At 46.9% G+C, this 20740-nt stretch overlaps 1 protein-coding gene across 1 annotated transcript in view; it reads left to right on the forward strand.

Annotated features, from left to right (window-relative positions):
• The window catches only part of LOC111146247 (S-adenosyl-L-methionine-dependent tRNA 4-demethylwyosine synthase-like), a 204297-nt gene that overhangs the window by 8678 nt on the left and 174879 nt on the right, over positions 1-20740 (forward strand). The window contains exons 5-7 of the mRNA XM_022501708.1: positions 670-864; positions 2844-3065; positions 9037-9159. Coding sequence (XP_022357416.1) covers positions 670-864; positions 2844-3065; positions 9037-9159 — 540 coding nt within the window. The remainder of the gene's footprint in view (positions 1-669; positions 865-2843; positions 3066-9036; positions 9160-20740) is intronic.

A 20740-nucleotide genomic window follows, 5' to 3' on the forward strand; every position in this document is an offset into this window, starting at 1 on the left:
AAACCGTGGCCAGCAGGACGGAGGCGTATTTTGTTTCCCCACGAAGATGACGTTACCGAGTGAATAAGTTACTTGACATTTAAAAAGTCTTGTTGCTTTAATTTTTTAGGTAATTTTAAAGATCTCTTCCTGTGTTTTTTCCTGATTTGGATTTTGTTCCTGTATGACAACTGGAGACCATAGGAACTACTGCTTGGGAATTGGAATGGAGTATATCGTTAGGGGCCCTGGGGAATATATTGGCAGGAGCAGGAGACTGGGTTTTCTCCCCATGCGTGGTGTCCTTGCTTTGTTTTCTTTCACTTTTGAAAATGAGTAATGCTTTGAAAGCACCTTTGTCCTTAGGGATTAGTATTCATGTGGATGTCAGCATTTTTATTTTATTTTATTTATTTTTAAAAGATTTTATTTGTTTATTTGACAGAGAGACACAGCGACAGAGGGAACACAAGCAGGGGGAGTGGGAGAGGGAGAAGCAGGTTCCCCGCTGAGCAGGGAGCCTAACATGGGGCTCGATCCCGGGATCCTGGGCTCATGACCTGAGCCGAAGGCGGACACGTAACGACTGAGCCACCCAGGCGCCCATGGTTGTCAGCTTTTCAAAAAGGGATTTTCTTACTGATAAGTTGTATGTTAAATATTCATCTGAAATAATTACTTTCTTGTTAGGTCACTAGTAAAAACGTTTGTGCCTTCATGGTTGCTACGTACACCGACGGTCGACCCACTGAAAGCGCAGTGTGGTTCTGTAAGTGGTTGGAGGAAGCGGCCAGTGACTTTCGATTTGGCAAAACTTACCTGAAGGGTATGAGGTACGCTGTGTTTGGCCTGGGAAATTCTGCCTATGCGCGCCACTTCAACAAGGTAGGTATGTGTGGAAATAGGGGGGTAAATTCTCTAGTGTAATTAAAACAAAATTCACACGCACACACATTCACATGTGCATGTGACGTCGTCCCCAAACTTTGGTGTTTAATAATAAACTTCTTGGGTTACTCTTTTTGGGGGGAATTGCTACATATATGCATCCACGCATGGGGTGTAGTAGGTTCCCAGGTAAATTTTTATTGAATAAAATGCTTATACCTCCTGTTGTCTGATGTCATCGTGGCCTGGGTTCATGGCCATCGTGTTCAGTGTGCTGTCCCCAGGCAGGACCTTGGGGATGAGGATCACTGATTCTCTGGACTTTCTTAGCCGCCTGTTCTGTTGTTGAACAACCTTTATGGCTCAAGCTAACCCTAAATACAGTTGAGCTCGTTGTCTTTTAATCATTGATTTTTCTTTCTTTCTTTCTTTCTTTTTTTTTTTTATTAACATATAATGTATTATTAACCCCAGGGGTACAGGTCTGTGAATCGCCAGGTTTACACACTTCACAGCACTCACCATAGCACATACCCTCCCCAATGTCCATAACCCCGCCACCCTCTCCCTCCCCCCTCCCCCCAGCAACCCTCAGTTTGTTTTGTGAGATTAAGAGTCTCTTATGGTTTGTCTCCCTCCCGATCCCATCTTGTTTCATTTATTCTTTTCCTACCCCCTTAACCCCCCACATTGCATCTCCACTTCCTCATATCAAGGAGATCATATGATAGCTGTCTTTCTCTGATTGACTTACTACGCTTTGGTCATTAATTTTTAAAGGGAAGTATAAGAAAGACATTTATTGTCTTTTAAGTAATAAAACATTGTTTTGTTTTCCTAGATCTTTTTTCTAATGAAGTTAATTTGGCTCCTTTTGCAGTCTGTTCTCTATACTTTATTTAATTTTAAAAAGATTTTATTTATTTATTTGACAGAGGGAGAGAGACATCACAAGTGGGCAGAGAGGCAGACAGAGCGAGCAGGGGAAGCAGGCTCCCCGCCGAGCAGAGAGCCCGATGCGGGGCTTGATCCCAGGACCCTGAGACCATGACCCGAGCTGAAGGCAGAGGCCCAACCCACTGAGCCACCCAGGCGCCCCTGTTTCTTGTGGTTCTTAACAGTTACTAGAACTTTTGTACTTGTACCTCTTCCCAACATGGGCCCCACCTGGCCCACGTGTCCACGGTAGAACGTGAGTGCAGGTGCAGGTGCAGGTCTTTCCTTAAGCTTGTTTTCGTTCAGTTGTTGTATCAAGGTGTGTGTTTCTGACCATATTTTCGAAGGAAGTAGACCCCAAACCGGTTCAGTTCAGGCGTGTACACGCTCTGTGTAGTGCCTGGTCCTCAGGAAGCCCGTTCGGATTTTGAACTCCTCACCGTGCTGCTCGGTAGCCGCCGTGCCAGCTCAGCCGCGGCCGCCTGCAGCGCGTCGGAGTTTGGAGCTGCTGAGGTCTGAGTCTGGCCAGACGGACTGCGTGGCCCTTTGTTATTAACGTGGGCTTTGCTGCCTTTTGGAACAAAGTTTCTTTGCTAACGAGTTACTTTATTCTGACCCTGACTTAGAATAGTAGTTTTCAGTTTTTTAAAGGCAGCAACCCTTACCCTAGTAAAGGGCTTTGTCCCTTTGTTTATAAAGAGTCTTTTGCGGGTTCTGTCCGCTGTAGCCAGTGTAGTGTTTGTAGTGTTTGTAGGTTGTGGCTGGGGCCGGAGGGCCCGTTGAGGCCAAGTTCCTCTTCTGGCAGCAGCCGGTGACGGGGTCGGTGATGGGGTCGGTGACTGGTGACGGGGCCGGTGACGGGGCCGGTGATGGGGTCGGTGACTGGTGACGGGGTCGGTGACGGCGTCGGTGACGGGCTCGGTGACGGGCTCGGTGACGGGCTCGGTGATGGCGTCCCGGAGGAACTCGGGCCCTTTGCAGGGCCAGCTCCCGGCCTGCTAGTTCGAGGACTGCGTCTTAGCTCCTCTGTCTTCTCGCAGGTTGGCAGGAACGTTGACAAGTGGCTCTGGATGCTTGGTGCCCACCGCGTGGTGGCGAGAGGGGAGGGGGACTGTGACGTGGCGAACAGCACACACGGCAGCATCGAGGCCGACTTCAGAGCCTGGAAGACCCAGTTCCTCGCTCAGCTGCAGACACTCGAGAAAGGAGAGAAGAAGCCCTGTGAGGGCAGCTGCGAGAGAGGCCAGTGCGGATCGTCCGCGGTATGCAGCCCCGTGTCCGGCTCTCGCTGCTGTCCTGCGTGTGGGTGCTCGCTGGGCCTCACCTCTGCCCCCAGAAACGCTGTCCCTGGCTTCTGGTTAGGAGGGAGATGCGGCTCCGGGGCGGCGTGTGCGACAGGCGGGCCTTCCCAGGGCTGCCCGCGTGCGCGCCGCGCCTCCCGGTTCTCTGCGACGGCGGTGGCGCCGGCCTGGGGGCTTCTGCTGTCGTTGCTGAGGCTGAGCTTACGTGTGTCCCAACCTCGTGTCCCCTAAGCACGTCTTCCTCCCGACTCTCTCGCTGGACGGCTGCGTTAGTCACTCGGACTGGAAGGCTGCCCGTCACCCTCGGTTCCTCTCTTTTTTCCCTCACTTTCTAAGCGTGTCCGGTCCTTGTTCCTCAGAAGCTCGTGTCACCGGACGGTGCCGCTGCCGTCACGGCTGTCAGTCTGCCTTTGGTCGCCCGCTCACTTGTGTCATTCAGGAACCGCCTTACTTTCTGACTCACTTTCTCTGCACCCTGTTCCTGTCATTCCCCTTTGGGGAAAGCTTCGTGCGGGTGACTGACGCAGTGTCCTGCCTGCCAGGTGCCTGGCCTTCATGCCTCCAGCAGCCGTTGCCTTCGCTGACCTTGGCCCCTCACTTCCGCAGTCACCTCTGAAATTTTGTGTTCCCATGACCTCGCCTCTGGTCTCTCACGTGTCCTACTTTAAAATTCTTTTGGTTTCATACCTTTTTCATGGGATAATGAAAACTGCTTACGCCGCTTCTGTCCTTTCCCAGTTTGGGTTTTATGCTCATTCTTTTACGAACGATCTCCAGTTGCCTTGCCTTCCAGTCTACTAACCCGACCAGTCAGACCCCAGACCAGGTTGAAACCTGCCCCTTGCCCGCCGGTTTCCATGCTGCCTGCTCCTTGACCCCAGTTCGAGGCCCATGTGTGCACTCAGACCTGCCCAGCAGCATCCAGCGTTCTTGTTTAAGTTCCCTTCTCGCTCTCCCAGGGGACTGGCTGTTCAGTACTTTTTCTCCCTGCGTGTTCCTCCAGCTATCATGGGAAGCTGCCAGGTCTCCTGTAACGCTTCCCTCCCCGTCTCTTGTGCCGCAGGACACCGTGGGCCTGACCGACTCCTGTCAAAGCCACTTTGTGCTCTGGGATCAAGGGCTTTTTCTCTGTGTTTTCTGGGTCTCTTTCTGTCTCTTGTTTGTCTCTTCCCCACCATTACATTGTTCTGTAGATTGATGAACATGGCCTTGGAGTCATCCTGTTCAAAGGAACAGGAAAAGCAAATAAGAAACAAATGTTTCCTTCATTCTGTATGTGTCCGCTGCTGTTTGTATTTCCTGTTCTCTTTTCTAGCTAGTCTTTTTGTTTTTTTTTTTTTTAAGATTTTATTCATTTATTTGACAGACAGAGATCACAAGTAGGCAGAGCAGCAGGCAGAGGGAGAGGAGGAAGCAGACTCCCCACTGAGCAGAGAGCCCGATGCGGGGCTCGATCCCAGGACCCTGAGATCATGACCTGAGCTGAAGGCAGAGGCTTTAACCCACTGAGCCACCCAGGCGCCCCTCTAGCTAGTCTTTCTGCTTGTGTTTGCTTATCGCCCCTCCCATTGGTCCTTAATATGTTTCTACACTGTTTGATAAAATTGAGGTAAAATGCACGTACATACGACGAACCGATTAACTGTTGTAAAGGATGTGGCGCACTGGTGTTGAGTACATTCTCGGTCCCGTGTTTCAGAGTGCCCCTTTTCTAGGTGCTGGGACACTTGTTTTCAGATCGGCCCGTTTCCAGCTGATCCGTGATCACGTTTGCTTTGCTTCTGCCTGCCCAGATCTGCTGCTAAAACCTCTAGTGACATTTTTAGTTCAGTTATTAGTCTTTTCAGAGCAAGAATTTCTTTGTTTCCTTTCTATAATTTCTGTCTCTGTGTTGATGTTCTCTGTTGGGACGTCGTTCTGGGTTTCTTCAGGTCTTGGAGCATTTTTTTCTTTTTTAAGATTTTATTTTTATTTATTAGAGATCACAAGTAGGCAGAGAAGCAGATGGAGAGAGAGAGGAGGAAGCAGGCTCCCTGCTGAGCAGAGAGCCCGATGCGGGGCTCGATCCCAGGACCCCGGGATCATGACCTGAGCTGAAGTCAGAGGCTTAACCCACTGAGCCACCCAGGCGCCCCCTTGGAGCATTTTTAAGACCATTGACTTGAAGTCTTTATTGGGGGAGTCTGCGTTTCCTCAGGGATGGTTTTGGTTGATTTCTCCTTCGGGCGGGCCAGACTGTTTTAGTCCTTCTCTGTGCCGTTGTGTTGAAAGCTGCAAGTTCCGAATATCGTAATACATCAGCTCTGGAAGTCAGATTCTTTCCCTGCTCAGGGTTTATTTCTGTAGTTTGTTGGGTTGTAATTGTTTGTTTAGTGACTTGGTGAAAACTGTCTATTGTGCATGGTTTCTGAAATCTGTTTCTTCAGTTTGTTTTCAGCTACTGTTGTGGCAGATTTCCTTGGATGTTTTTAAGTTTCCTTTTTTTTAAAAAAGATTGATTTATTTCTATTAACATATGTATTATCTGTTTCAGGGGTACAGGTCTGTGAGTCATCAGGCTTACACACTTCGCAGCACTCACCATAGCACACACCCTCCCCAATACCCATCCCCCAGCCGCCCCATCCTTAGCCCCCACCCGCCAGCAGCCTTCGGTTTGCTTTGTGAGATTTAGAGAGTCTTACGGTTTGTCTCCCTCCGATCCCATCTTGTTTCACTTTTTCCTTCCCTACCCCCTACGACCTCTTGCCCTGCTTCTCAAATTCCTCATATCAGAGAGCTCATATGATAATTTTCTTTAAGATTTATTTATTCATTTTTGAGAGAGAGTCTGTGTGCCTGGGCTCGAGGAGGGGGAGGGGCAGAGGGAGAGGGCGAGAGAATTTAAAACAGACTCCCTGCTGAGTGCGGAGCCTGATGCGAGACTCGATCCCAGGACCCTGAGACCATGACCTGAGCCCAGATCAAGAGTTGGACGCTCAACCGTCTGAGCCACGCAGGCATCGCAAGTTTCCTTTTTCTCGATTCAGTGTTTACTTGGTTCTTGTAAACCTTTGTCAGATCTCTGGGAATTAGTCAGAGTTAAATCCTAACTTTTGGTTGTTTCTGTGGGAGGAGAGCCCCGTGGAGTCGCCTGCTCTGCCATTTTGGCTGATAGCAGCCTCGGGTCTTGACATTTAAACAAACTTAGATAAAAAAAATTTTTTTTTAATCAAAAGTAACACTTGTACGTTTAAACCCTCAAATAGTGCTTCTAGGCTTATAATTAAAAACTATACTCTCTTGGGGCGCCTGGGTGGCTCAGTGGGTTAAGCCTCTGCCTTCGGCTCAGGTCATGATCCCAGGGTCCTGGGATCGAGCCCCGCATCGGGCTCACTGCTCAGCAGGGAGCCTGCTTCCCCCTCTCTCTCTGCCTGCCTCTCTGCCTACTTGTGATCTCTGTCAAATAAATAAATAAAATCTTTAAAAAACAAACAAACAAACTATATTCTCTTGCCTTATTCTAATTCTTACTTTCCCAGGGCAGTCATTTTTAATTCTAGCTTTTTCATCAGATATTTACCTCTGTATTCCTAAATAATAGGCTCTTCTTGCTATTTCTTGATTTTTAAAGCAGTTCAAAGTCTCTGTCTCTGTCTCACATGGACACACAAATGGTATCACTTCCCTTCCTCTCATTTTGTTTGTGCGGTTGGATCTCACTTCCTGGCCAGACCGTATCTGTTGACTGTGCACGTGCTCCTCCCGTCTTTGTTCTGTGGTGTCCCGTGTTCGTTCCTGTACACTTACTTCCCTTAGGTAGTGGCTGCATCTGCTTTCATCTCTCTATGATTGTCACTGACTCATTCCAAAATTCTAGTGGAACTGGAAATTATTTTTCAGTATCCTGTAGTTTTTATTGATTTCTTGGAGGGCTCTCACGATTCCTTTCTCCTCCATGGTTTTGGATGCATGGCTCTTCTCCAAGACTTGGTACGGATGAAGTCCTTCCGTTGACTGGCTTCCTGGGTTGGAGTCCCTGGTTCTGGTATCTCCTGTCTTCCTATTTCTTGGTTGACTCTCATTTTGGAGCACATTCTCTAGGGTGTGAGGAGGGTTGTTTTGGAAGGAAATTTTCAGAATTTTCATGTCTGTATTCTTTATTGTGCACTTGGAGTAAACTGATCCTTCACTTAGTAGAGTTCTAGATCAGAGTAAATTTCATTTTTTCCCCCAGAAAATTGACCACATTGATCAACTTTCTTCTAGTTAGAGTATTGCTTTTGGGAACTTCAGTTTAATTTGATTCTGAATTTTTATTATAAGATTCTCTTCTACCCCTCCCCAAAACTTTAGAAGCTTTGGAATATCCTTTTATTTTTTCTTTGCTCTGTTTTTTCCCCCTAATTTTCTGCCTGTTTTCTCTGCTTTCTCCTCCTGCACAGAATATTTATTTCTAATTTATCTGTATATGAGAAATGCAGCCTCGTAGGGTGCCAGCTTTGACTTTGGTCTTCTGTGTTAGTCTCTCCTCCCCGTATCATCTCCTTGACTTTGCCTGCTTTTCCCTGGGTCCTGTCTGGCTGTCAGATTCTCTAGAGGCCGGCGGATGCTCTCTGTTCCGTCTCTCGCTTACTTACCTCTACCCTTTTTAGTTCATATTTGTCCACTTTGAATTCATCCTATGTTTGCCAACTCAGTGACACTTTTAAAATTGTGTTATTAAAATACTCTGTTATTTAGTGTTCTTTTCTTTTTTTAAAAAAATAATTATTTATTTGAGATGGAACAAGAGTGGAAGAGAGAGAGAGAGTGTGCACAGGCTCTGGGAATAGCAGGCAGAGGGAGAAGCAGACTCCCCGCCAAGCAGGGAGCCTGATGGGGGGCTCGATCCCAGGATTCCAGACCATGATGTGAGCCGAAGGCAGACACCCAACCAGCTGAGCCCCCGTGTTATTTTCCAGAGTGGGGGTGTTCAGTGCCCTTCACCCGGCATCTGGGAGCAGAAGTCCCAGGTCACACCCCCCAACTCCGGACTGGCTCTCCAGACTGGCTCTCTGCCCCACAGCGACTGCTCTTCCCCAGGCCTCAGGACACAGTGTTGTCAGGCCCCGAGGATATTTCTGTGTCTTCATTTTACTTGACTGCTCTGTGGTGTTTGGTACTGACTTCTTTGAATCACTTCCCCCTGACTGTCCATACCATTCTCATGCTTTGCTTTCTTTTCCACTTGGGATCGTCCTCCCTTTTCCAACCTCTACGTGGTGCAGTGTTTCAGGGCTTGGTGTGCGGTTCTTTGTTGGTACTTTCTTCCTGGATGAGCTTATCCAGTTTCGTGGCCTTGTGTTCTGTCTGTGTGCTGGCCAGTCCCAGGTTTATATTTCCAGCCCTGAGGTTTGCCCTGATTTTGTTCCCGTCTGTGCATCCTCTTTAAAAATCTCCGCTTGAATGAGGCATCTCACACTTTACACATTCAAAATGGAGCTTTTCACTTCTACTCCTGGTCTGTTTCTCCCCTCATCTTTCTCATTTCAGTGAACGGCACCACCAACTCAATTACTTCTAGAAGAAACTTGAAACCATGCTTAAGTCCTTCCTTTTCCTCATTCCTGCATTTAGTTCCTCACTAAGCCTGGTTGTTTCTGTGTCTCAGACAGTGATCAGGAAACTTTTTCTGTGAAGGGCTCACTGGTGGATATTCCGTCTTTATGGGTCGGATGGTTTCTGTTGCAGCTGTTAATCCTGCCGCTGTCTCACGGTGATGTGTAAAAGTAGCTACAGATGATGCGTAAAGTGACGGTTGCCCTTGGATTGGGCCTGAGGCTAGCTGCATTCGGCTTGTGGGGCTTGGCTTGCTGACCTCTGGCCTAATACATCTCATATCTCTCCAGGGACTCACAGTTTGGGAGCTTTGCTACTTTGAACAGTGTGTTTCGATGCGTTGATGTTCCAGGAGGAAGAGCCCTTTGAGAGCACCAGTGAGGACGAGTCCGGTGCCAAAGACCCTCCGAATCTGAATCCTGTCGTTGATGTTGAGGACCTCGGCAGGATTGTGAGCTGCGTGAAGAGAGAAAAGGTAGCGTAACCCTGGGAGAGGCAGTGTGGACCCTGCAACTGGCTGCCACCTGGCTCAGACTCCATCTGAGTCGTCTTTCTGGGCCTTCTTCCTGACATCTTTGCCATCTTTTAACAATTTTGAAAAAAATTTTAAGTTTTTTAGGGTAGAGAGTGCGAGCGGGGCGAGGGGAAGAGAATGGGCGGAGAGAGAGGCCGTCGAGCAGGCTCCACGCCCCGGGCAGAGCCCGACACAGGGCTGATCTCAGGACCCTGAGAGTGTGAGCTGAGCCTGGATCAAGAGTTGGACGCTCACCTGGCTCCCAGGGCAGGAGCTGAGGAAAGGGCAGATGGTTACAGGGGCTTCATTCTGTGCTGTGGCTGGAGAGACGGGTTGAGCAGCATGAAAAGATCGTGTTGGGATTCCAGGGGGACCTCCCTTACAGGTGCTTCCCTGTCCCAGAGACTGAGCCATGTTGGGTTTAGGGACAGCACCTTGGTTTGTCGGGGCTAAGATCAGCGTAGGTGGAGGACCTAGGAGTTCGGGAGATGTTAGTTTGGCTTGTCGTTGTCGTGGTCAGAGGAATGTGAGAGCGGACGGTGCGGGAGGATTTGACACACATTCCAGTGGTCTGAAATTGAAATAGTGTAATATACACAAGAGCAGAAAATCATATAGACTCGATTTATATATAAGTTTTGGGAAGTGAGAATATCCTACTACAGATGTAGCAAGTGCATAAGTGTTAGAAACAAAAGAGATAAAACCGTGGAAAAATCCCAGAAAATCAATGATAAAATTAACACAACCTCAAATGAAAGAAATCAGTAAAGTGACAGGATATAATAGTACATTTCCAAACAATAACCAGTTAGAAGCCCTGGCAGAAGAGAAAATTCCTCTCCAGCAGCTATGTAAAAGGTAAATAAGGATATAGAAATAATCCTGAAAAGTAATGTCCTAAATCTCTGATGAAAACTGAAAGTATTCCTGAAAGATACAAAAATGCCTTGAATAGTCACACCTCTTGTTTGTAGATATGGTGGCTCTGTTCTAAAGATGCCGTTTCTTGTTAATACACAAATTTGATGAAATCCCATTAAAAAATTAAGTTTCAATAACTTTTTTTTTTTTTTTTCCTGGAGCCGGCCTTATTGATTCATGTGGAAAAATAAACATGTGAGAGTGGTGAGGAAAGCCTTGGCATAGTAAGGAGAAAAACCAGTCCTACTAGATGTTAAAACTTACTATGAGGTATCTAATTAAAACTGTTTTGGCTCCTTTTGAGACAGATCCACGCAACAGAGTAAAATTTCAGGAATAGACCCCAAAATATATGGGAATTTTGTATATAAAAAGGTGGTATCTCTTTTCCCTGAGGGAAAAAACACACTTTTAAGAGAGATGATATTGGCAACTAGATAGCTACTTGTGAAAATTTAAAATTGGCTCTGCCTCTTATGTGTGTTGGGATGAATTACATTGGGTCAGAAATCTCAGTGTTGAAAAAATATATAAATAACAGAGTTGACTTAGATGCATTATTTTGAACTTGGAGGAAGGTTTTCTGTATGATTCAAAATCTATAAGCAATAGGGTGGCCGGGTGATGGACACCGGGGAAGGTTTGTGCTATAGTGAACGCTATGAAGTGTGTAAGTGATGACTCACAGGCCTGTACCCCCGAAACAGATAATACATTATATGTTAATTTAAAATAAATTTAAAAATCTAGAAGCAATAAAAGATTGAATTTACCAATGGTTTTTAAAAAAGATTTTGCAAGTCAAAAGACAAATGATAAAGAGGGGAAAATATTTGCCTTTTATATAATAAAGAAGGAGTTAATTTTTCTACTCTACAAATCGCTCTTAGAAGTTGAAAGAAAAAAGACCTGAAACCTCATGGAAAAATTGTCCAACCCCCTCGAATAGGCAAGTCTCTAAAAAAGTTGCACAGATGGTCTTTAAGCATATGAAAAAATGCTCAGATTCACTTAAAATGAAGGACATGCACATTGAAACCACACCGACCGAGATTTCTCACCTGCCGGAACAGCGAATGTTCAGAAACTGGACACGCAGCCGGTGAGGCTCGGGGAGAACAGGTGTGTGCAGCTTGGTGATGGGAGTCTGGAGTGGCGTAACCGGGGGCTTTTGGTAGTCTCCCAAATTCTCGTGCATTTACTCACGATCCAGCAGGCCCAGATGTGCGATTTGCCTTGCAGATCCAGGTTTACAAGTACAAAACAGCGAACACACAAAGCTAGCTATAAGCACGTGTAGCGAACAACTGCCAGATCTTGGTTGGAAAAGCATGAATTATCCGCACTGTATAGATACTGTTGTGCAGCTGTGGAAAGCGGTAAGGCGGGGGCCGTCCGGGTGGCTCAGTTGGTTACGCACTTGATTTCAGCTCAGGTCTTAGTCTCGGGGTCGTGAGCTTGAGCCCTGTGTTGAGCTCCGCACTGGGTATGGAGCCTACTTAAAAAAATTGATAAGGTGGATTCACGTGTATTAATGTGATTTTCATGTGGTGTTGGATTTGATTTGGGAGTTGACCTGAACATCCGATTTTTAAAAATAAGATGTGTTTATTGTCATGGCACATTTACACATTTGTAATTTGAGTGTGTGTGTGTAAATAGTATTTGTAGCTGTGTTTGCGGAAAGAACCTTTCATATTCTTTTTTTTTTTTTTTCCCTTAAAGATATATTTGTTTATTTGAGAAAGAGAGAGCATGAGCAGGAGGGGCAGAGAGACAGGGAGAGAATCTCAAGTAGACTCGGTGCTGGGTGTAGGGCCTGACACGGGGCTGCCGTGGCTCGCTCGATCTCATGATAGTGAGATCACGACTGAGCCAAAACCTAGAGTCGGACGCTTAATCACCTGCACCAGTCAGGTGCCCCGGAACCCTTCGTGCTCTGACCCCAGCTAACCCAGTTCAGTGCAGGTGACCTGCTGTGGGGTTTGACTCCGACACCACCTGGAGTCAGCCTCAGACTCTGCAGGTGTAGGTCATGGTCTTGCCCGAGACGGCCTCCACTTCCGTTGGCAGCTCTCAGTTGGGGGCCACCAGTACTTCGGATCAACTGGTTATAGATTTGGGGGTCTCGTGATCCCCCCTGTTTCGGGAACTTGCTGGAATGACCCAGAACTCACCGAAAGCACTCACAATGACAGTTTGAAAGAATGCAAATTAGAAACAACCACTGGAAAAGACACGTAGAGCAAGGTCTGAGAGCAGAGGGATGGGGAAGAGACTCAAGAGTTTCTGTAAATCCAGGCACATCGCCCCTTCCCGCCGCACCCCGAGTTCACTGACGGAGCTGTGCTGAGCTTCCATATCCGGAACTCTTACTGGGGTCTCATTGCATAGGCCCGGCCGAGTAGGTCATTGGCCACGGACTGAACTCGTTCTCCTTTCTCCAGCTGACCTCCCTTCCTGTTTCTTGCCCTGCAGATCCAGCTGGCCCAAGTTGCACCGAGCTGTTGGTCTTTCCGATGACCAGCCCCCATCCTGAAGCTATTTAGGGACACCCCCCCCAGTCCAGTCACCTCATTTGCATAACAGTGACCCTTCTGGCACTTAGAAAATGCCAAGGTTTTCTGAAGCTCCCTGCCAGGAACTGGGGACAGAGAACAGATGTGTGCTCTGTTATGCCGCAGGCCTGGAAACCAAGGTAGTGAGCGCTCGAATCTGGTTTTCTAAATGTCCTCCTTCACTTAAAGGAACCGGGACTTCTTGGAAAAATGACTTCTTCCAGGGTTGAGGAAAGGAGAGTCACATGGGCCTGGGACATCTCGTTGGGAAAGTAGATCCTCAGTGACTGACGGAGATACGTCCAAAGGACGTAAGAACTAGCTCAGAGAGTTTCCCACAGGCCAAACTGGGGACACTTTGGGCATCAAAGATGAGCGCAGTGATTATATAATGACCATGTGGATTCTAGTGTGTCAAATTAAAAGAAAATCAGTCGTTGTGCTACTGAACAAAGAGGAGGTACAGGAGAACGTCTTTGTAGAAGGTTTTCAGGTAATAAATATAGAAGCCATGATCGAATTAGAAAATCACTTGTTTTCAATCCCGTGTAATAATTGATTTAAGCAAGGATTGGGTGAAATGCCTTTGGGGAACAGATAGTCACATAGTTTCAAAATATCCCCCAAACTAACCCACTTAGATGCGCCAAAAATAAATAAATCAGTGGGGGGAACATACCCTTTCAGATATTTTGCTCTTTACAAAGGATAAAATGTACCTTTACAAATGGAGTGAAGGAAATCCCAGTAAATGTTTGGACGTGAAAGCTCAGTGTAGCTTCCCAGTTAGTGAACACATGGATGTGGCGGGAAGAGATGATGTGCCTGGATTCCACACACAGTCAAGTTCAGCTTCGTCATCTGTATTAAACCAGCCTTGTGTGCCTCCTGATAGGATGGGTATGGTAAGATGTATACAGTATCGTCTTTTACTTCTGTGTCGAAGATGTTGAGCCTGAATTTAATCGTGGGGAAACAGACAAACCCAGAACGCCAGATAGTCTTGGAGACAGCTGGCCGGACTCTAGAAAGAGTCGATGTCTGGGGTGGCTGTCTGGCTCAGTGTGTAGAGCATGTGACTCTTGATCCCAGGGTCGTGAGTTCAAGGCCCGTGTTGGATGTGGAGCCTACATTAAAAAAAAAAAAATAAAAAAAAAGATTTTATTTATTTATTTGACAGCGGGAGAACAAGCAGGGGGAGCAACAGAAGGAGAGGCAGAGAAGGCTCCCTGATCAGCGGGGAGCCTGATGCTCCCTGATCAGGGAGCCTGATGCAGGGCTTGATCCTAGAACCCCGGGATCTGACCTGAGCCAGAGGCAGACGTTTAACTGACTGAGCCACCGAGGTGCCCCCAGAAATAAATTAAAATAAAGAGTCAGCATCATAAACACAACAAAACGTGGAGTGGGGACAGTTCTTAAGGTTTACAAAGACAAATGAAACATAATCAGATGCATCGTACGATCTTTGATCTTGAAGAGAAAAAGCCGTTGTCTGGACACTTGAGAGTATTTGAAATGGAGTTTTTGAAGTAGATAATATCGGCTCTTCATTAATTCCCTTTGTTGTGATAATGATATTATAGTTCTACAGTTCTGTCTTGCCTTTTTTAGGAGATGCATTCACAGTATTTAAGGGTAAAGTATCACGGTGCCTACCACGTGCAAGTGGTTCATTCTGCACATGTGTGTGTCTTGTGGGCGTGTGTGCGCATGTGTTTGCGCATGCGCTCGCGTGCACGCACATGGATGGATAGCCAGGTAATGGTGGAGCGGAAGTGGTGGATCTGGGTGGGGGGCCTGGGGGGCTTCCTTGTACCCTTCACCTTTCCTGAGGATTTGAAATGGTAAGTATGAGGACCTACTTTCCCTCCATGCTCCCAAAACAAAACAAGAAAAATGTAATTATCAAATGAATCATAAACTATTTATGATATTGCCATATAAGACTGTCTCCCATTTTTTTAAGAAGATTTTATTTACTTATTTGCCAGAGATAGAGCGAGAGGAGAGCACACAAGCAAGGGGAGCAGCAGGCAGAGGGAGAAGCAGACTCCCTGCTGAGCAAGGAGCCGGATGTGGGACTGAATCCCAGACCCTGGGATCATGACCTGAGCCAAAGGCAGATGGTTAACCCACTGAGCCACCCAGGCATCCCCTATCTTTGCTAGTTTTTTTGCTAGTTTTTTTTTTTTTTTTTTGTTACTTTTGAATTATGTAAGGCTTAAGAACTTAATTCTTCTGTAAAACATGAGGACTCTAATTTTATGCAGGGTGGTCCCATACTATAACAAATGGTAATTGAAAAAAAAAACAAATTCAACGTTTATTTAATTTTGCCTATTAAACTTTTTCATTATAAAAGAACATACCTATAATAATAGAATTTAGGAAATAGAGAAAGGGCAAAATTCTATCAATAATTCTATTGCTCCAGAAAAATCACTGTCAGCTTTTGGAGTATTTATTTTAATTTTGTTTCATATGCACCTAAATCTCCATTATAAAAATATTTTTTTAAAAGATTTTATTAAAAAAATATATTTTTAAAAGATTTTATTTATTTGACAGACAGTTCACAAGTGGGCAGAGAGAGAGGAGGAAGCAGGCTCCCTGCTGAGCAGAGAGCCCGATGCGGGACTCGATTCCAGGACCCTGAGATCATGACCTGAGCCGAAGGCAGAGGCTTTAACCAAACCACGGAGCCACCCAGGCGCCCCTAAGACACAAAGTCTTAATTTGGCAGTACAGTGCCCAATTTGTGTAATATATACCTAGTCTTACTAACGAAACTCAGAGTTTCTCATTTAATTCAAAGGTGAAACTCCTTCCATCTGGTCTGCTCTCTGGTCTGTTTGCCAGCTGCTGTTTGGAATCTGCCTAGGGTCTGGGGAGTGGTTGGGGAGGCAGGAGACGGAGAAGTAGAAAGTTCTTCCGTGGCACTGACCTAAGATGCCTCTGTGCTCTCCCCCTCCTCGGGCACGAGGTGCCTCTGTGCTGTCCCCTTCCCCGGGTTTACAGTTGCCTCTTCTCCCAGCAGCAGTGTCATTGCTTTTCTGGGGACATTGTCCATGGCGGCCCCTGACCAGGTTCCTTGCACGGACCAAGCGTCCTCCGAGACGTGTGCTTCTGATGGTGGCTTACTCCCTCCTCCGCGCCCCGTGGCTCTGCCTTTGTCTCTCGGAGGTCCGTCTCTGTTCTCTGTAGTTCCCATTTGGTCTGCATGGAAGACCTTCGCCACCGCACCCCGTTCCGCTCCCGCGGGAGGCTCCTGAGTTCCTCATTCTAGGAGGACGGGCCGATTCCCCCCGCAGCCGTGCTCACTCACTGAGGAAGCTGGCCAGTCCCTTGGTGTCTGGACTTCGGGGCAGGAGCCCTGCACTGCTCAATGATGCCCTCCGAGTGCGGGGCATACGCGGCAGCTTCCTCGAGGGCCACGCGGGAGCGTCTCCTGGGGCTTGGGGCAGGAGGTAGGCACCAGCCCCCAGCCTCTCTCCGAATGGGGGGGGCTCAGAGCACCTTCCCAACACTCCCTGAAGAAGTTTTCAAAAGTCCTCTGTCCTTAACCCCCACGTGCTCTACCCTTTCACATTGATGACGTGAAGGAGGCATTTAAAAAATTTTTTTTTAAAAATTTAAATTCAGTCTAGTTAACATACAGCGTATCACCGGTTTCGGGGGTAGAGCTTCGTGATCCGTCCGTCGCAGACAACGGCCAGTGCTCGGCACGGGGAGTGTGAGGCTTAACGCCTGTCCCCGTCCCAAGTCGCTGCTTCTCAGATCGTCCCTTTGAAAACACGTAACTTGATCTGACCCTCCCTTTGGAGTTGCGTTTAACTTGATACCCTGTTTACATGTGTTTAAAAAATCCGAAGAGCGCGGCTCCCTGTCCCTGTTCTTCCTCAGTCTCGTTTTCAGAGGAGCCGCGGTTTACAGGTTGGCACTGTTTTTCCGGGTGTTTCACTGGCTTGACAAACACACCTGCGTGTGGTCTGACTGTGTGTTTCTGGCTACACAGCCGGGATCCTTCTGAACTTGCGGGTCTACAGCCCGCTTTTCCCTCTAACTCGACAGCTCTCCGGGGCCGGCATAGACACCTGCCCACCTCGTTTTCACGTTTGGGTCGTGGCCCAGGACCGTGTCCCGTCGTGTATTCGCCTCCTGGTTAACACGTAGGCGTTTGAATACTGTTGCTCTTACAGTTTTTGTAGCCAGTATAAAGTCTCGAGATAAGTTCATGAAGTTGAAATTTCTGGATCAGAGGGGATTTTATAGTTTTAACAGATACTTCCAAATTATCCTATAAATGATTGAAGTTATTTTTATTTATTCTTATAGGAGGGATGAGCTTTCTCCATATCTTTGCCAACCCACAGGGGTTATCTTGCCAGCCTGACAGGTGAAAAATAATAACCTGATTTTAATTTGTATTTCTTTCATTTTGAGTCGGATTGAACTGTTTTGTTTTCCTGTGAACGATTTCTTTCTGGGTCTGCCTGGTATTCGATGAGCCACAAGGTCTGAGGGCATCGTCCCCGTGACTGCTTTCACTTCTGTCACCAACTGCAAGTTTGCTGCGGGGGCGAGGGGTTCCTGAAAACCATCCTCAGGTGTGATAGTTTGCAGGAAGGACTCACAGAACTCCCCGAAAGCTGTTATCCTCGCGGTTGTGGTCTGTTGCTGGGAAGGGGAACAGGAAAATTGGCCAAAGGGAGAGATGCACAGAGCAGAGTCAGGGAAGAACTCACTCATTCTCCAGGACGTGCGGCACTCTCAGCACCGATAACGTGACGGTGCACCTGGGTGTTGCCAACCCGGGAGGCTTATCTGAGCTTCACTGTCCGGTTTCTGCTGGGGCTTCAGCACGTAGCCGTGACCGACTCCCTGCCCGTGGGGCTGATCTCTGTCTCCACTGCCTCCCCCGAGACCCCTGGCAGTCTGGTGTGGTCCGAGGGGCGCACCGTGAATAGCAGACATGCTCTCACACAGGAAGTTCCAGGAGTTTAGAAGTTACTTTCCAGGAACTGGGGGCAAAGGCCAGACTTCCTTTCGGCAGGGCCACAATTGTTAGTACAGGCCGTCCTGTATCCATTTTTATATTGGCTCATTCAGCTTTTTCTGTAAAAAAAAAGAATTCTTGTTGAGTGTACAACTCTAAGCTGTAATATCTAGAATTATTGTCCTGATTTAAGATTGCTGAGCGTTCTTGTTGCTCGTTTTTAAATACTTGCCTGTGTCGTGGTTGCTTCTGTCGATTTTGGAAGCTCTGTGTTTCGGAAGCCCTGGCAGAGGGGCTGTGGAGAATGACATGTGTGTGCAGTGTGGGTTCAGGCCTTGGCCCGGCGAGTGTCTAACTCAGTGATCCGAGAGCACAGCTTAACCCTCCCAGCCTTAATCCCCTTGTCTGCGGAGCAGGGCCCGCGCCCTCTGCCTCCCTCACACGTGTGAGTCAGATGAGAACACACGTGACTGTGCGTCCCACTCCCAGCCTGACACACATCAAAGTGAGAAGCGAGATTGCATAGACATTTTGTACGTTTTCCTACAGCTGTCCGGCCAGTCCCTTTCAGGCTTTCTGCTGTTATAATTAGCACTGGTCCGAGACCGTTTTTACTTTAAAAAATGTATTGATATTATCTTAGGTTATATTTTCCCCATACTGGTACACCGGGTCAAAGCAAATGTATAATTTTATGACTCTTAATGAAGAATCCGAGTAATTTCTAAGTGGCGAAATGGCCTTAAAACAGGGTAGATTTCTGTGCATGAGATACCTGATTAGATAGATTTCTGGATTTTTCCGTAAGGCTAAGAGGAGATATTTAAACTTTATTTGTAGTGAGTGAAGAGTTTGGAATGATTTTTTTCTCTAGCTTTATTGAGGTATGATTGATAAATAATTTTATATGTTCAGGTTGCACACTGATTTTTTCAAGGTATATTATGTGATGATATATGTGTACATTGTGAAATGGTTACCAAAGACAGTTAACAAGTCCTTCCTTTACAGTTACCTCGTGTGTGCGTGTGCGTGTGTGTGTATTGAGAACACTTAAGATCTAATTCAGCAAATTCCAAGTGTACCGTGAAGAGCGGAGTCATTCGTGGGTTCCTTTTTCCTGTACTTTTCATCTTCTGTCCGTTAGAGGGCACTGGAGAGAGCAAATGGACGTTTTGGACAGCTCTGTAAATTATTTTTTGAAATGACAAGATTTTGAATTTTATGAACTTTAGGCAATTAATTGATTTATGATATTTTAGATTTCTCATAAGAAGTTCCTCATGATGTCATTAGATTTGGGGCAAAAATAAATATAAATGTTTTTCCAACTTCCATGTGACGTGAAAATAAGCAGTTTCTGTTCTTCATTTCAGCGATGGCAGGGTTTCCACGTATGTCTTGTGTTTTCGTTTTATACTGGGCATAATGTAAACTCAGTGGTGGATGGTACTACTGCCTGGCTTTTCTTTTTCTGTACTTTTTGGCATTTTCTTCGGCGTCCGTTCATACGCACTCCCGAGGTGCTAGTTCCGCCTGATTCTTGTCGGGCGCGCACTGACTTGCCAGAGCTATTACTGTAGACGAGCGCGAGCACTGGTGAGTGTTGGGCCAGAGTACTCCTGTTGTAGGACCTTTTTTTGAGTAATGATCCCCGATTCCCACAGAGTCACACTGTCTCAGCCGGTGTGTCTGTTGGCATGTCATTTTACTCTATCATTTTGTTTTCCCATCTCTCAGGTGGGAGATAACAACTTCACAAGCAGTTGTTGTGAAGGCGGAGGTCACTCATGTGCACACTGGATTTTGCTGCCTGCCTTGTGGTGTGTACGTGGTAACCATGAACCATTTTCATATGAGAGGTCTTCGAACAGCATGAGTTTGGTTGACTGGTATACCGCCATGGCGCTCTGCCTCCCATCTTCTGGAGCAGGATCCAAGACGGTAGTTCCGGGGCTGAAGAGAGTTCGAGGGGTCGCAGCGATGTCCACGATCCAGAGCCAACGTGTGAAATGTTGGAAGGTCAGGAAGGTAGATGCAGAAGCAGAGGGGTGGCGTGCCGGGGAGCACGGCATGTTGGGGAACTCCTAAACAGTGTGATGTGTCTAGAGTTTCAAGTGGGGGGGTGGGCAGGTGTGGAGTGAAAGAGAGAAGGAGGGCGAGGCAGGGGCAAGACACGGGAGGCCTTTTCATTCTCTGTCGTGGGGCTGTGACCTTTAAACGACAGGCGTTGGGAAGCAGTGCGATTCGATTGAATAGGATGGGGAGTTTAGGGCTGTGGGGACAGAGGGTAGGTCCAGTACACGTTCAGGATGTTAGGAGAGATCGAAGTACACATTGGATTGTCTCATTCAGTCCCCACATGGACTCTGATATCCATACTGTTACCGTCTCCGTTTTACCATTTTACAGGGCAGGAAGCAGGTGTAGAGAAGTACAGCAGTTTGTCCAAAGTGGGGTCAAGGCTAGACTCTGTCTCTCTGTTTCATCCTCCAGGGGAACAGTGGTTTTTAGAAGAGAATCTGAAGAGTTTGGGTAGGGCCCGAGGAGTTAGCCAGAGCCCGGCAGTTCTTAGGTTGTTTATTTTTTGTTTTTCTCTTGGTTGTGATTTATAAGTATAGAGCAGAATGTTCCTTTTTTTCTCTGCAGTAAATTAATGTTGTTAAATACTCCCCACAGCATGTTCCGGTTAAGCAGACAAACAGTGATATCAGTATCGTTCGTTTTGGAAATAAATGGTGAATGCTTGGTAATTACTTACCAGAGAAGCATTTCAATTTGCAGAGGTATCTCGGTGTGTCCAGTTCTGATTACAAAGCTGCATAGGACTGCAGCGGAATTACATGCAGCTGTTCTCCTTTCATTATTAATTTTAAGGATTTGGGTATTTAATTCACCCAGAAACACAGGTGACACAGCCCTTCAACCCCAAGACACCGCCTTTAAACCAGCCTGTCTTACCATGGCCTTTGTAGCCAGGAGCGCTATAACAGTGAGTTCTGGAATTCTTTTTCTTTCTTTCTTTCTTTCTTTTTTTTTAATAAAAGATTTATTTGTTAGG

Source organism: Enhydra lutris, unplaced genomic scaffold (assembly GCF_002288905.1).
Source record: "Enhydra lutris kenyoni isolate GAN:26980312 unplaced genomic scaffold, ASM228890v2 scaffoldscaffold13, whole genome shotgun sequence".
Lineage (NCBI taxonomy): Eukaryota > Metazoa > Chordata > Mammalia > Carnivora > Mustelidae > Enhydra > Enhydra lutris.